Source organism: Seriola dumerili, unplaced genomic scaffold, assembly GCF_002260705.1.
Source record: "Seriola dumerili isolate Sdu_G_001 unplaced genomic scaffold, Sdu_1.0 BDQW01000025.1, whole genome shotgun sequence".
Classification (NCBI taxonomy): Eukaryota; Metazoa; Chordata; class Actinopteri; order Carangiformes; family Carangidae; genus Seriola; species Seriola dumerili.
Window position 1 is genome coordinate 1179547 of NW_019174280.1, and position 16952 is coordinate 1196498.

Sequence of the window (16952 nt, forward strand, 5' to 3'; positions counted from 1 at the left end):
AAAAAAATGTATTGTGTGTATTTGTCCCTTGTGTCCGGTGGGGGGCATCACTGACAAATTGATATTCAGTAGAGATGAGTCCAATGATAGCCTTATTAACAAAGATACACTGTAGTAATGTAGTAAGTGTATTTATTATTTTGATAGCTATGCCTTGAATAGTTCTCTTGCTCTGTGGTCACAATTATGTGGACACTCACATTTACTTAGTATACATTCTAACCCAATGAAGTAAACTCTTTAGACACTGATAAAAAAAAGAGAACATTATGGTCTGTTACTGACCTCCACAAGCATTGACATATATATTCTTTATGCAACCTCATAAAAGATCTACCTATCAGTATCCAGACAGATGAATGGTGCTAAAATTCTCTGCAGGGACAGATTAAGCCACCACAAATGGAGGTAAAATGAGCTGTTTGAGATGATTTGAGTAAACACAGATTTGTCTCAGAAAATGCACCATGTAAGCATTTGTCAACAGTAATATTAATGGTATTAAATCACGATTTGACACAGGGCTTCTAGATTGATTAAGGCCCCTGCTCATGTATGAATTTCACCTGTCTACAGTGGATGGCTTCAAGAGGTGGAATCAGTTGCCTCCTCAGCTGGTTAGGGCTGAAGCCTGACCAGCATCGCATTGAACAGAAGTAAGAAACACCAAAGAGAGTAATCATGATGAGCTGAGGAGGGGATGGAAGAGGCAGGCCGAGGAAGAGTGCTTCCTCGGTCTGCCATTTTAAAAACTCTTAACTATTTACCCAGAATTCATTGGTACAGCAGCAGTCATGGTTTAAATAGTCAAGAACTAAACTGCTTTGTGCAACAGATGAATTTGGACTCAGTCTGTCTGAAGTCTGACTATTTATATCTAAGACTCAGTCAAAGTCTGTCTTTGGCCTTGGTTGGGTCACCCTGGTGAACCAAAACACCTGAGGACCCCATACAATCACTGATGAAGGGCCCCAGTTCATCAAAAGACTTATGTAACAACTGATCATTTTTGCATTCCATCTAATATTTACAACTTATATCTCATAATTTAGACTTAAAGAGTCTAAATGTATAAACGCATATGTATTTTGTATTTGTAATGAGTTACATGTAAATTCACTCCAGACTGTATGGACAGTTACACATTTAAATAAATATAGATGTATAACAAAGAAATAGGTGTGAGTTAAAGCCACTTTAACATATAGGGGCAAAATTGCAAGGGTTCAAAAGTAATTGGACACTTGTCTACTAAATGTTTCTTGATCTGCTGTGTGTTGTTTCACTCTTATTTTGTGCATAAAGAGCTCACCTGTGGCTCACAGCGGACATTTGACAGCTGCCATTTAGATTGAGGCTGTGTTGTCTGTCTGTTTGTAAAGAGACCATGCAAGTGAAGGAGATAATAACCAAGAAATCTCCCACAGAGATAACGAAGGGTTGGTTTGCCAAAATCAACAGTTGCTTACCTTCTAAAAAATGTCTGTACAGAAACTAGAAAATGGCAAACAAATTGGTAGATCAAGCAGCACAAATCCCTTTATGGTTACACTGTAAGTTGAGACTGCTCTCCAGAATGCAGGTGAACATGTTTCTGTATCAGTGACTAAGAGAAGACTTTATTAGCATAACCTCAGAGGATTCACCACAAGGAGCAAACCCCCATGGTAAACCTCAAAAACAGAAAGGCCGGGCTGCAGTTCAGTGCACAAAAAGCAACTGGAGGAGTTCTGGAATAAAGTTCTGTGGACTGATGAAACAAAAACCAACCTTTATCAAATTGATGGAAACTGGAAAGTATAGAGAAAAAAAGCAGCTTATGACCCAAAGCCACCACCTCATCTGTCAAACATGGAGGTTGCTCTGATATGGCTTTAGCATGTAGTGGAACTGACTGGCATTTATTGATGATTTCACGACTGAGATGAGCAACAGATATGTACAGGAGCAGTCTGTGGCTCAGTTTCAGCCAAATGCATCAGACCTCATTGGACTTTTCATCATTCAGCAGGACAACAATCCTAAAAGTACAGTCAAAGCAACCAAGGACCTAAAGGCAGCTGGACCTCAAAACAATGCACTGCACTGCAGGCCTGGAGGGAGCATCACCGAGAGAACACAAAGAGTCTGCTGATGTGACTGCAGGCAATGAGTGCAAAGGATTTTCTTCTATTAAACATGATGATTACCAGCTGCGGCAGCATGGAAGAATCATGGTAAAACATGCTCCTGCAGTACAATGGAGTGTAAAGGCCACATTGAGGAAAAAAAATCTGAAATTCTGAGAATAAAGTCAAAATATTGAGAGAATAAAGTCGTAATTTTGAGAATAAAATCAAAATATTTCAAGAAAAAAAGTCACAATATTATCGGAATAAAGTCATAATTTTACAATAAACAAAGTCTTAATATTATGAGACTAAAGTGTTAATCTTAGGTTTTTTGTTGTTTTAGAGGGAAATATCAGAAGCTTTAAAATGAGGAACATAGAGCATCCTGTGAAGTTCAGTTTCACAAATAAGGAGAAACTTGATCTTTTGGCTCATCATCATCATCATCATCATCGTCGTCGTCGTCGTCATCATCATCATCATCATCATCATCATCATCATCATCAGCATGAGGACCTTGAAAAGACTGTGAAGAAACTGAGTCTAATCTGTTGTTAAACAGACAAACAGAAGCTGCCAGAAGCAGCTCAGGCTGCAACTGACTGTCCTTTCACCTGTTTTATTAGTTGATGTCATATTTTAAAAAAATGTTTTTTTTCTCTCGAAATTTTACATTTTTGTATTCTCGTAATATTACGACTTTATTCTTGTAATATTATGACTTTCTTCTCGCACTTTCAGATATCCCATTTTCCTCAATCTGGCCCTAATACTCCGTCCTACCTACTGTAGCACCAAAAGCATGAAAGTGTCCAAGTACTTATTGTTTATATTCATGACGGGAATGGGATTTCTTATGTTACAGCCCGCTTGTCAAGACTTTTTATTTTGAAAGTTGAAACCGGAAATTACTTCTCCATGCTCTGGCTTGTTGACAGCAGTGGTGCTGATGTGAAGTAGCTACGTTACATGTTTTTATAGCATCATTGCTGCTAGACGAACAACATTAGCACATCCTGATGCTATAAACAGACTCGTTTAGCTTTAAAACGTGTCATCGAAATATACGTGACGTGCCGTAGATAAAATTAAACATTTGCGTTAAGCTTATTAAAAGTCGTCATTGTGCTATTAGCCAGTGAATGCTGTAACAGCGGAAGGCTAATGACATCAGGCTAATGGTGACGTGCTGCGTATCAACCTTGTTTTCTCAGGTAGGATAATTTAAGTCGAGAGGCTGACAAGCTGAAAGTCATCACCGGCAGTCATGGTGGGAGATAAACGAAAGTGGCATCTGTAAGTAACTAACGGTAACGTTAGCTAGAACCGACCTGCGGAGCGAGGAGACATGAACACGCCGCTCGGCAGGAACGGGTTCATCGGGCTCGCAGTCGGAGCTACAGCCGGCTTGGGCTTGATTGCCTTCATCATTTACAGAGAGATCAGTAAGAGAAAATCCCAGAGACTTGTGCTGGAGGCTCGCCCAGCTGCCCGGCTGTTCGACGGGGCGGATGGAGCAGCGCTGCTGCGGGAGGCGCTGGATGCTCAGGGTGGGTTGGCTCGGCTCGGCTCTGCCTCGCACTGACACCAGTTTGTCAGGAAAGATGTGTGTGTTTCTGTCATAGGCTAGGAACAAATGTCATTGTAAAGACCAGTTAACAACTTTGCATTTGTTTTAACAAGATTTCCTTGTTTGCCAGCCAGAAACGGACAAATAGTCAGACAGTACCAACGTTTGAAATCATGCCTCAATTCTCTAGTTACAGTTATTAGTTATTTTGAAACTCTAGACTGGATATAAGTAAATGAGAGAATTCAGTTTTTTTATCAGCATACCATTGCCCCTGCCTTCATATGGCACTCATATAACTATGCACATGATCTTACACCTGGCCCTGTAAGTTGCAGGTGGTTGACCAACAAAGATGAAGCATCACTCCAAGCCACTAGGCCCTGATCAGTGAGTGGACCCTGGTCTCCCTGATCTAGATGAGATGGTTTTGTGCCAAAGTTCCTGTCTAAGAGTTTTGAATCACTCTCTGTTTGACTCCTCACCTGGGACTAGTTTGCCTTGGTTTAGCTTCCATAGCCCCCAGGACAACCCCACCCCTCATTCCCAACCCCGCAGCCATTTTTAAGTGGCAGTTCTCAGAGGCCACAGTTGAGTAGCCGATCTCCCAGGAAAAGGTGGAAGATGAAGATGGGGTGAATGATGCTGCCACAGTGACCTGGACCTGGACCAGCAGGAGAAAATAGATGGATGGATAAGAAGCCCATATGTCTAACCCTGTGTCTCCCTGTCTCCTCCTCCAGAGGCAGAGGCCCAGCAGCAGGCTCTGGCAGCGGTGGAGGCGGTGGTGCAGGGCCTGTCTCCAGAGCAGCAGCTGGAGCTCAGGAACCAGCTGGACCAGGTGCTGAGCTGCGTGGCCTCACTGCGCTCAGAGGTGGCAGAGTTGAGGGGCGGCCTGCAGGACATCGCCCTGCAAATCATCCAGGATGTCAAGTGAGTGACAGTGTGGTGAGCTGTAAAGAAACTACCCCACTGTGTATGATACTAAAGAGTAATTTAATTGGCTGGACCTTCATAACAAATTGTGGAGACAATACACAGTTCAAATCCAGAGTGGCTTCCTTTAAACTGAATACCCTGCTGCTCTGGTTCAAAATGGATCAGGCAATGAAAGGTAATGATGTATCTTTAATGCAGATACATAGAGTGTGATATGCTCAAACTGCGTGAAGTCTTTCTTTTAGTATGAAACTGAAGCTGTGAGGAGAATACTGCACTGTTTATGTATTCAGTAGGGAAGTAGTTTATTTCTTCTGGTTACTTTTTACAGATGTCTCTAAGTAAACACACCATGCAGCATGATCACAATAACAAATGATGATAGCAAAAGTGAAAATTACAGCAAATAAAAATACAGTGAATTGAAGAAAGCACCAAAATCTGATGGTAGAGAAGGTTTCTACTGACTAATGACAGAAAGACACTTGAATGAAGAGAGTAGTTTCATGTGAACCAGCTTACATATGCTAATTAGAATACAATTTATTATATTGTTGTACATGCATGTTTTTATAAAGGTGCATCACACATACTTCTATCCATAGAAATGATAAAAGCGGATGTCTCAAGTCTCATCTCAAGTGAATGTTGCATGAAATCACACAGTACTTATGCTCTCGTTAACCAATCTTAATTAGATGTAGTGGAACTTCCTCACTGAATTCAAACAAAACTACTTTTGAACTGCAGGATTTTAAATACATTTCGGTCCATGTTACATTCCACACGTCTACTGGAGCACCTTAAAGTGTGACTGGGGATTAGACAGTCGTAGTGTTTTGGTTGTTGTGAGGCTCGAGCTGCTGCAGGATGTTACAGTAATGGAAGGGAAACGTCACAGTAGTCGTGGGGTTGCGAGTTGTTGGAGTTGTGATGACCTGTTCCCCTTCCTTCACTTTCAGAAAGGGAGTGGAGGACAGTCAGCGGCTGCGTCGGCGCCGTCATGTCGTCCACAGAGAGCGCACTGACTCCACCAGCTCCAGCTCCATCTATTTCACAGCCAGCCAGGGCATGGCCAGTGCGTATGACGAGACCAGTGAGGGAGGGTATGTGTCTTCACTTGTTTTTGTGTATTCTTCTTTTCTGGTGTCCCTCTCTCATACGATACTAATGCTAGTAGCATACTGCATTGATTGTTATTCCTCTGCGCCCGCGACACACAACGCCTGGACAGAACTGCTTCAAATTTGGCACAAACATTCACTAGGACTCAAGGACAAACTGATTCGATTTTGTTGGTTAAAGGTCAAGGTCACGGTGACCTTGCAAAACACTTTTTAGCCCTAACTCAAGACTTTACACAGCAATTATGACATTTCAAACCAATGGTTCATATTTGATATGACTCTGGAGAAAAGTGAAGGAGGCAGACAACCACCAGGAGGTGATTCTAGTTTGTCCAGTAGTCGGTATACATTTGCTCTTTCATACTCATTGGATGCATTGACACTTTTTTTTGACAAAATTGATGAGTGCAGCTTTAAAGTGTTGAGCTGTCTTTTCTTAGTGTCTTTGCTGTGTGGGTCAGACTAAGAGGCAAAAATCTTCTTCCTCCTTGACACCTGAAAAGACTCAAGCAGTGATGGTGTGTGTTCAGTAGTGCTCTGTGTAGGACCATGTCAGGCTGAGATCCAGGTCTGATCCAGCTTGTGGGCGCTGTTGATTGGCTTTTTAAGCTTAATCAGCTAATTCGTCAGAGACAATTACAGATAGTTAAATGGTGCCCTATTTGCACTAACTTACTTAACACTAAGTCACTGACTGACTGACTGACATTTATTCTTATGGAGAGTTTAGAATGGAAATGGCACAGTGTTGAAAACATGCCAGGTGTGGCATAATACTGGTCTTACTCTCAAACTGATGGTTCAGTCTTTTTAATTTCAAACCTTCTTTGTACTGTAGTTCACTTAATACACAGTGAACACACTGTAAGAGCTAACAGAAAGAGCAAACAAACATAAAAACATTACCATCTTTTCATATATATATCTTCTCTTATAACATTCAATTATTCAATTTTACATTTGCTGCAAAGAATGAATTAGTATTTATTATCTCCATTCATGAAATACTCCATTTAAACGGTATTTAATAATCTTTTTTAATCAAATTAAATATTTAAATGTCCATGTTTTCTGTTCTTGCCGTTAATGATAATAATTAAGCTATCTTACACTGCCTAATTTATAACTCCACTGCACAGCTATAAAAACGCACTGTCAAAACAAAAGTTAAAATGAAACACACATGTAGCTTGCGCCTCTATCAGCCAGGTGCAGAACGAACTAAAGATATCAAAGTGTCCCTTTAGAAAACACCATGTCACCATGTTGACGTAACTTTTTTTTTTTTTACTTTCGTTTTTCTCGCTGACGTCATTGTATTTCAAAATAAAAGCATGACCTTTGCAATAAAACCATCGGCACAAATAAAAACCACAGGCTTTAGTAAATATGTATAAAATGATTAAACATAAGGCTAACGCATTATGAAATTATATTTGACCATCCTAAAGGTCATTTGCACAAGGGGCTTCTTTGGTGGGGGTTTGTGGTTTCCATTACACAGGAGATAATGAAATACAATCCAGGACGGTCGGTGTGAGTAATAGATCCAAGAGCTTGAAGGCCTATTAGATGCAGAGAGCTGGACAGTTATCACAGTGACAATCATTTTATCTCCTCTGATGGTAAATGGTAGAAATACATTATTCAGTACAAGGTAATCTACTAGGAATGTACTTCCTGCATGTATTTGGCCAACACAGCACTTTGCTGGATTATGCTGCATGGTGTTGCAGCAAAAACTGACCCAGGTTAAAGTGTTTCAGTGCACAGGCTGAAGTGTTTTTTTCCAGAGTCCCCTGCATCAGCAGCATGTGTGTCGATGCCAAATATGATTTTTTGACACTCGCTAATGTTGGTTTTTCTTGTTTTCTGACCTCTGTGGTATTTAGACAGATAAAACAAAAACTGTCTTATGAACAAATACCACATTAATTATGGTGAATTAACTCTCAAAGGTAATCATCAATCAATACACTGTAGTGTGAAATTCAAGTGTTGTTTCTTTCTCTACATTGACATCATTTTGCAGATAAATGAATACTGAATAAGTAACAGAGGACCCCCCCCCCAATATGTCCCAGGTACTCCACAGCCTACGCTGAGTCAGACTACACAGACCGTGATACAGACAAAGAGGAGGGGGAGCAGCAGCCGGAGCAGGAGTCTGAGGAGGAGGAAGATAGGAGCTGTGCCACAGTCCTCACCCTTCGCCAGGAAGACTCACAGGAAGAGGAGGTGGAGGAAGATAGGGAGCTAGAGGAGGAGGAGGAGAAGGACGAGGACAATGATGAGGGGAGGCTGCAGCTGGTGACTGAAGTTCCCAGTGGGGAGCTGGCTCTCCTCCTGGCTCAGAGTGACATCCTCCACACAGGAGACGCCAGTCTGAAGGCAGAGGGCTTTCGCCTGCTGGTGGACAACAGAGCCGAGGTGAGTGACCAAATACCATGTTGTATTCTCATCGTCATGCGATATGAACATGTGCAATAAACACATTGGGAACGACTGAAAAATCATGATGAATTAGAAAGAAATCATTTGATTTACATGCAACATGCAGTCAAAGGGTTTTCAAAGTGCAGCACCTGAGCCAAATGAACCGGAAAACTCTACTGCATTTTGGTGTCGGGCTGCAGCCTCTCCTTTCTGAGACACACACAGTGGACAGCACAGAGGTGGCGATGGAGACCAGTGAGATGTAAACATTTTACTGGAGCTCACAACAACTACAGTCGTAGCTCTGTGGGTGTCATCAAAACGAGAGTTAAACATGTAGAAACGCTACACTTTCAACTTCTCTCATCTACCACAGTTTGTTTTCCACGAGCGCAGGGCACTAACGTTAAGCTAACAGCAAACTATTTAGAACAAGGAAAAGTTTCTGTATGTAAAGTGCAGCTTCACCCCCCCGGCAGTGTTACATGCCGCAGAGGGAGGAGGACGGAGGAGACAGTGACTGATATGACCTTTGTCTGTGTTCTTCATTCAGCTCCACTCAGTTTCAGCTTCAGTGTTTTCATGTCAGGAATATTATTTAGTAGTGTATTGACATTTTACATTATTATTTATATAGTTTATATACAGGGACACAATTTTTTTTTCATTTCAATCTTGTTGAAAATTTGATCCTTTTTAAAAATAAGAGGAAGACTCAATAGAAGTATCAACAAAGAGCCTGATAAGCTGTACTGTATTGATGAGATAAACATAACATTATATCATTTCACCTGATGAGAGAACCTCCACTGTCTCACCACTGTAACCTCAACATGAACCTCCAGACACAAAATCTGCAGTTACACTCTGCATGTGAACATGTGACTTGTCAGATGGATAGCTGGTTAACAACACAAAGAATTGAAAGGAAAGAGTCAGAGACAGTGATCTCTCCTCTGTAAAGCAAAAAAGAAAAATTGACCTTCCTACATGTTTCCTCTGCTTCAGTTCAGTCCTGGATGTTCTGTTGTCATCATTACAATAAAAAGTGCTCTGAGAAAGTGTTATTTAGCCTCCATATTGTTACGGGGGTTGGATGTGGGCCGCCATCATTTTCGAGATTTTCAAGTGGGCCATGAGTTGGAAAAGGTTGGGAACCACTGATCGAAAATATTCTCATGGAATATCAAACCTTCAGTGAAAAATGAGTAGTTTCACTTGTACAGACACTGTGTAAATCTCTGAGGGATCACCAGAAGTGTGGTGCAGCTGTGCAGCCGTGCCTGTAGATGTCAGTGCAGTCAGCTGAGCTGTCAGTCAGAGGTCACTAGCACAAACATACTATATGTTTTACAGACAACATGCCACACACTTCTGTGGATTGGATTAATATTTGGCAACAAGCCTGGCATCAGCAGTCTGCATGAATTCTACTATTTATTAAAGTTGTTGTATTAGTTACATTTTTAAGTGAGCGTGTTCACTGTGCTGTCTGGTGCACAATGATTGATTTTCATAAATCTGTAGCTGCATCTATAAGGAAACAGTAACAGACTTTGCAGGTGTTTTGTTCAGATTGTTTTAGCTGTTCGGACATGATGTTTCTGTGGTGATGATAACAGTGGTCAGTTGTCTTCTGACAGCAGTGGCTGCTACACAGCAACCAGGATGATCTAAGTGTGTGGTGTGATCATGTTCTTCAGTAATGAATCCCCCTAAACGCTGACGGGTGGGTTTCTGTGTCTGAGTCTGCAGTATGGAGACAGCAGGGAGTTTCTATGGCGACTGGCTCGGGCCTACAGTGACATGTATGAGTCAACTGAGGACAAACAGGAAAAGAAGACCTATGCACAGCAAGGTAATGGACACACACACACACACACACACACACACACACACACACATTCAATCAAAATAAAACAAATAAGATTGTCAGTGGAGCCTAAATGAAAATAAATTGTACTCTCAGTTTTTAAAAAAGTTAACTGGAGAAAAAGAGAGAAGACATTTGGAAGTGCTGCTTGGAGACAGGAATCTCACTAAAGATTAACACCAGAGATCAAATGCATAAAATTAAAACTGTGAACAAAAAGAACAATTTCACTGATAGTGAAACTGAGGGAAAAACATGCATCAGTTTACTTTAGCACAATCACTCTGATGTAAAGTCCTGTTTTACTCTGAGCTTCATTTATTGGGACCAGAGAGTCTTAATGAGGCTCCAGAGGCTCCAACACTGTGATTAGTAAATATTCAAATAGTATCAAACAGTTACAGAATGACTCACAATAAATAATTAGGATATTAAACGATGATGAATGAGCACAAACACAATTATTTCTGTTTATTAACTGTAGATTTGTTATTGCTGTGTAAATGGTAAAACTGAATGAATGAAGCTCTGTGAAGTCGGTTATTTTATTTTATGTTAAATTAAGTGTCTCTTATTTTGGATTTTCACTGTAACTTGGATCACTTTGGGAAACTGTGTGTACACATGGTCAAAGGATTGTGTGAGGTGACACAGCCTGTGTTTATGAATACCAAGTTATGTGTGGGGAAATGGCGCACGCATGGTTTTTGTGTGTATGCATCATTTTGAATCTGGCCACTGGAGTTTGCATCTTGAGGTTTTTGGGATTACCCTGTGAGCTGCTGTTGCAGGATGTGAGGAGGCAGAGCGCGCCCTGAAGAAGAACGGCCTGAACGCTGAGTGTCACAAATGGTAAGAACACGAGAGTCACTGAGCTTTTAACATCTGGGTTTCACCTCTACATAGATATTTTTCCCACCACTCATATTCTGATGTCACAGTTACTGTGTGTTTGTGGCTCCAGGTTTGCTGTGCTGACAGGACTGACGTCCCAGCATGAGAGCATGCACGGCAAACTGAAGAGCGGCCACATACTGAAGGTACTGCAGGAACACTTGTAGCTGACTCAGATAGACGCAGTGATGCAGGTTAAACCTGTGTCAGGTCTGTTTGAATAGGTAAACCCTGCTCTACACAGGTCAAATGATGGCCAGCTTTACTGAACTGGTGTCACTACCAGGAATAGAAATAAGGACAGAGAGAGAGAGAATATTAAAATGTAACATGATCAGAGAAATTCATAAGAAACTAGCTTTCACAGAGCTGGATGACAGTGGGAAGCAACAAATGAGGAGAGGGACATGCAGCAAACTGAGCTGCACTATATGTGACTCTATGTCACAAAGTGAGGGACACAAGTTTAAAGCTCCATATTTTCCTCTTCTTCTGTGTTTTATTTGAAGTGTCGATCCATAAGAAGATATATTTGTGGTTTTAAGAACTCAAAAACCATCTCAGTGTAGTTTTACATCTCCTCTCTCAGGCTTCTCTCTGGAGCTCTAGTAACAACAGGTTGGTGAACCAATCAGGAGAGAGGAGGCTCTGAGCCTCTCTTCTGATTGGCTGACTGTTTTCTGAGTGATCCAATAAAAATATAGCAGATTTCAGGTAAACACTCAGAAACCAAATCCTGTTAGGTTTGGATAGAGGGTCCAGGTGGGGGGGGCTTGGGGCATGGCTGAGGGTGGTGACTGTTTTGTTGTGACATCACAAAGTTCCAGAAGTCCTGACGGCTGGTTTTAAGGCTCAGTTTCTGAATCCAGATCTGTATTCTGAAACTGAGCCTTAGTGAGTGAGACAGAGAGAGAGAAAAGAGAAAGACACAGTGAGAAAGAAGGAGAGAGAGTGAGACAGAGAGAGATACATTGAGAGAGAGTGGAGTCTCTGCTGACAGTGAGCAGCGGGGACAGCTGTCGGCATGGATCATGGACCCAGAGTATGAAGGTGTCTGGATTCATCTCTACCCTTTAGAGTTGTTCAGAGAACTTGTGTGATATCTTTCCTCCACCCAGGAGCACCTGGACCGTGCCATTGCCCTCAGAGACGACGACCCCATGTGTTTCTACCTGCTGGGCAGATGGTGCTATGAGGTGAGAGTGCCTGTGTTGTGTGTTGTGCTGCTTATTGTTGACTAAAGGCAATCGCGTCTAAAGTCAGTGTTTCCTGGTTTGTCTGTGTCTCTGCAGGTAGCCACTCTGGATTGGCTGGAGAAGAAGGCGGCTGCAGCCCTATACCAGAGCCCCCCCTCCTCCACCCTGCATGACGCCCTGGAGAACTTCCTGAAGGTAGAAGTCCACAGACCACAGGCTGAGGGTGTTTTCACACTTATATTTGGTCTGCTCTGGTTCAAGTTGGTAGACGAGTTGTTGACTTGAAAAAATGTGAAGTAAACTAAAATGCATCACTGACAGCCATGTGAGACTGTTCACTGCTCTGCTTGGACAGATGTGTGTCAAACAGGAAGAGGGTCGTAAGGAAGGTTCTGCACAAATATCAAGAAGCAACAGACATAAGTGTCAGTCCAGCTCCTGACATCCTGGTGCACAAAGCACACCCGCCTACAGGAGCTGTGTTTTGTAGTTCAGATGTAGGTCAGATTGAGGTCTGATCATGTTCCCGCCACAAATGAACCACTCCAGACCTAGACCACCTCCTCTGAAGGGCTTTGGTGCGGTTGGTGCAGAGTGTGAGGGGCTGCGCTCACGTCTGTGATGCATTTAACTCAGTCACAGTTCACCAGAGGTCGTGCGCTGAAACAAACAGAACACACATCGTGTCCACCACGTCTCGTATATCTTTTGCTTTGCTCTTTAATAAACACTGTGTGAATCAACTTGCTCCAGAGTGAATGTGACTGAGCCAAGATCTGTGGTGTTGGAGGTGAGAGACATTAAGTACCTTAGGTGTCCCAGAGTCTACAGTAATGCTCCTCTCCTGTATAGACATTTATCTACAGCTGGTTCAATGTCCAGCCACTGCATAACTCTTGTTTTGTCGATTAGTTAGTTTGTTTAAAAGGGACCAGTATTGTAAGTATTGTATTATTAAATATTTTTGTCTGTATTGATAGTATGACAGTGACAGTGAATGGTTTTCATTCTTAATTAATATTCTACATGGACATGTGACTGTTGACACTTTGTCTTGTGTGTTGTGTGAACCTGCAGGCAGAGGAACTCAGTCCAGGTTTCTCCAAGACTGTGAGACTTTACATCGCCAAGGTAAACACTGAGCAGAGTCATTCTACACATGACACAGTGGTGTCACTGCAGAGACACTTTCACTGTGTGATTATTACATACACCGACCATCTGAACATGACTGACGCAGTTTGCATCAAAACTGGTCAGACCATGTGGCCTGAACACTGCAGGAGTAAGTGTGACGTCTGTCAAGAACAGCTATTTTTAAGTAGAAAAACCTCACAGTCATCTGATACAGACACTTACTTCAGTACTCGAGTACTCACTCATTCCCTCCAAAAAACAAGGAAGATATCGTGTGGGAGGTAAGAGTAGAAAGTAACTTCATGAATATGAGCTTTTTGTTTTCCACCGTCTACACATTTTTTGACTTCACTAAGGCTCAGAATATAGATATAAATATATTAGATAGACAAAACCTGTTGGATGCAAAAAACCAGAAAGATTTCACCTTGGATAAAAGAGTGAAGAAACAGGAGGGGTTATAGGGAAATGATAATCAATGAATTATACTAGAGACTGGGAATCATTTTCAACAATAACACATCAGGGTGTATTTTCTATCTTTTTCTTCCCTCTTCATCAGTGTGTTTTGATGAAAGCTAATCACCATGTTGTTTGACTTGTAGTGTCACCAGGAGCTTGGAAACATCTCTGAGGCCACAAACTGGACCGAGCTGGCTCTGAAGATGTCCACAAACACTAATGATGTAAGAGGTCACACACGTCACCCTCACACCTGAAATCCTCTCCATTGCATGTCAAAGCTATATGGAACGCAGACTGGTCCAAAACCTGTTTATTTATGTCTTAAGACATAAAGACAGAAAATGCTGCGCTAACACACAAATTCTGAACGTCTTAAGACGTTTAAATTGTGTTGGTGTTACCACTTGATCAATTTCTGAGGCCTTATAGACCTGAAGCATTTCAAGAGAAGAAACAATTCCCTATCAACCCATGAATTGAGGTTAGGAATATTGACATATATATATAATACCGATATTATTAACATCAGCTTTTTTTTAATAATCTATCTCTTATTGAGAAAAATTTAACTCCAATATCATATTGACATATTTATTTCATGTGATGTGTTTGTCTAAGTGCCACTAGATGGCAGTATTAGAGCACAAATGGCTATCTGTTGAATTTGGGTTCTGTAATCGATTTTAATAAAAATAAATAAATAAATAAATAAAATTCTACATTTGTCCTTTCATGAACAGACTGTGGATCAGGAAGGTCTCCTGTTAAATGCCACATTTGTGTTTCAGTGATTTAGTCAAGAGTTTTAACTAATTCCTGACCCCCCCTTCCCCCTTCACACAAATGGACTGTCCCAAATACTGATTCACAGTTGCATATCAGACACATGATAGGTATGTAGCCCAAACATACTCAATAGCAAGAACCCACATGACCACAACGTAGGCATACATACAGCCCAATGTATATGAAATGTAGCCCCTCTTTCAAAAAGGGGTGGGTATATGTAGACGCCGACCAATAGCATGGAAGTATCGATGGTCCAAGCATCTATCTTAAGACGCTTGGACCATCAATACTTCCAACATCTTAGTTCAAAATTAGCGTGTTAACACAGCACTTTCTGTCATCTTTAGATGTGCAAATTTGATGCCTAAATGCTGACGTCAGTATAGACGTTTCTGACCCGCGTTCCATAAAGCCACATGATGTTCAGCCATACAGTGGAAATGTTAGTGTTTATAGCTTTGAATACTGAAGCAGTATTCATAAAATGAAGCAAAAGCAAATAATGAATTCATCAGATGTGTCAGGATAATAAAAATAAAAAAGACTAACTGTACACACACACGACACAATTACTCCTATTCATTGTTTCCTTCTTTTCATTTCAAAGGATGAGCAAATGTCTAAACTGGAGACTCAGCTTCGCGTCTTGACTGACAGAAAAATCTGAAACAGTAATTTCTTCTGAGGTCCAGCAGATGGAGCCACTCAGCTGGTGGCACCGATTGGCCAATGAGTGACCATCCAATCAGATGTGCAGTACAAATGGCACACTAATTTTTCTTTCCCTCTATTAGTGGATATGTTTGTTTTGCTGTCACTGTGAAATGAAATGCAGTTTATTGATGTTTATTTATTTTCTGCAAACTTTATTCTGGCTGAGCCGAGTTGGTGACTAATACAGATTGTAGTGTATGTGGTATCTTTAATATTTTTTTTAACATTTTGCTTTTTTTTAACTGAGAATTAGTGAATAAACATAAACAGTGAATAAACAGTTTTATTTGTGAGCAGGATTAGGTCACCTAAATTAATTTTATTGTTATTATTGTTTAACATGATTACATGAGTACCATGATGTCACACACACAAGGTTAAAACAATACTGGCCCTGGTGTCGCAGCTGGTTTTCATCCTTCCCTCTAGTGCAGCCTTTCTCAAAGTGTGGTCATGTCAATATCATGTTTTAAATTTAGTTTTTGTCAAACTGTCTCAGTGACTATAAAGTCTATAGCAAGCATTGTATGTGTTGTTTTCAATATTCAACCCACTCATGTAAATTCAAACATTGCTCATGTTCATTGTTGTGTGATAATTCTGTGGCTACATAAATAGGAACACATGTTGCTGGTTAGAGTGTGAGCTGCAGGGTTTGCTGATAAGCAAAACTCTAGACCTAGTTAGGGAGACCAGGTAGCTGAGTGGGGTTAAGTGCATGTTTTGTTAAGTCTCCAGTTTGATTCCCAGCTGGTTGGACTTGTCAGTCCCCCACTCCCTTCACTGTCTTATCCAATAAAGGCATTAGAATCCAACCCCCCCCCCCCAATCACGTATCCTCAACCTCGATGGAAAACGCCATGAGGTCAAAGATGTGAAGAAGTCTTAAGGATTTAGGAAAATAATCTGACTGCGCTTTTTCTTCTTTCTTCATGACGACTCCTGACTGATTTAAAGAGGATGAATCTGTATTTATGGATTCAGGCTTCAGTGGATCACACAAGGATTTCCATCAGTTCTGGATGGTCTCACAAACATAAAACAGCTGCTCTGATGTTTCTACATTTATTTGGCTCTGCTGTGGTGAAACTACTTTAAATGTTGCTGCAGCAAGGAATTGTGGGACGGCATTTCTCCTCTCCTCTCATTAAGGAAGGACCAGTGTTTCCTCTCCTAAAGGAGATAAGATAGGAAGCACTGAAGCTCCTTTCCTCATCACTTAGAGAAGTGGAGCAGCTGTGATCATGGCTGCTGCTCAGATACTTCAGCTCCTTTCACTCAGTGAGGAGCCTTCATAAGAAGAAAGAACACACCACCACACTGAAGATATTCTGACATTTAGAATAAATGTGACAGAGGGAAAATGATGTGGAAGCTAAAAGCAGTATGTTCAGGGATGTTTGAAGATCTTATTTTTTTGGGGGGGGAGGGGGAGGGTTAATGACACTTTATTAATGTAGATGTAGTGATAACACTAGTATTTTGATCTGAGTATCTGTTTTAAAACTCGATTGGCTTTTTTTCACTTAAGGACCCCCCCAGCAGATGGTGCAGTATAAAGCAGCTGTACTGGACCATGTGCAGCCCTCAGTAAACTAACACATGGAGTTTCCTGTTTGGTTGTGACTGTGAAAAGTGTCCTAATATTTTTGTCCCCTTATGTTTTTACATCTGTTATTTTCTGAAGTGAAAGTAAAGCTG

The 16952-nt window shown here is 41.2% G+C and overlaps 1 protein-coding gene across 1 annotated transcript; it reads left to right on the plus strand.

The window, feature by feature from the left end:
• Positions 1-3042: 3042 nt before the first annotated feature.
• rmdn3 (regulator of microtubule dynamics 3) lies at positions 3043-16319 on the plus strand. The gene is made up of 12 exons (XM_022738027.1): positions 3043-3661; positions 4425-4614; positions 5583-5726; positions 7832-8177; positions 9939-10041; positions 10848-10908; positions 11021-11096; positions 12069-12146; positions 12243-12341; positions 13224-13277; positions 13889-13969; positions 15145-16319. The coding sequence occupies exons 1-12, from the start codon at positions 3460-3462 to the stop codon at positions 15202-15204; spliced, it is 1494 nt and encodes a 497-aa protein (XP_022593748.1). The 5' UTR covers positions 3043-3459; the 3' UTR covers positions 15205-16319.
• The last annotated feature ends 633 nt before the right edge of the window (positions 16320-16952 follow it).

Bases quoted from the DNA above. Each gene is read 5' to 3' on its own strand.
- rmdn3 (XM_022738027.1), top strand. From the start codon at position 3,460: ATGAACACGCCGCTCGGCAGGAACGGGTTCATCGGGCTCGCAGTCGGA. The intron at 3,662-4,424 runs GTGGGTTGGCTC...CTCCTCCTCCAG, and splicing joins GGAGGCGCTGGATGCTCAGG to AGGCAGAGGCCCAGCAGCAG. The intron at 5,727-7,831 runs GTATGTGTCTTC...AATATGTCCCAG, and splicing joins GACGAGACCAGTGAGGGAGG to GTACTCCACAGCCTACGCTG.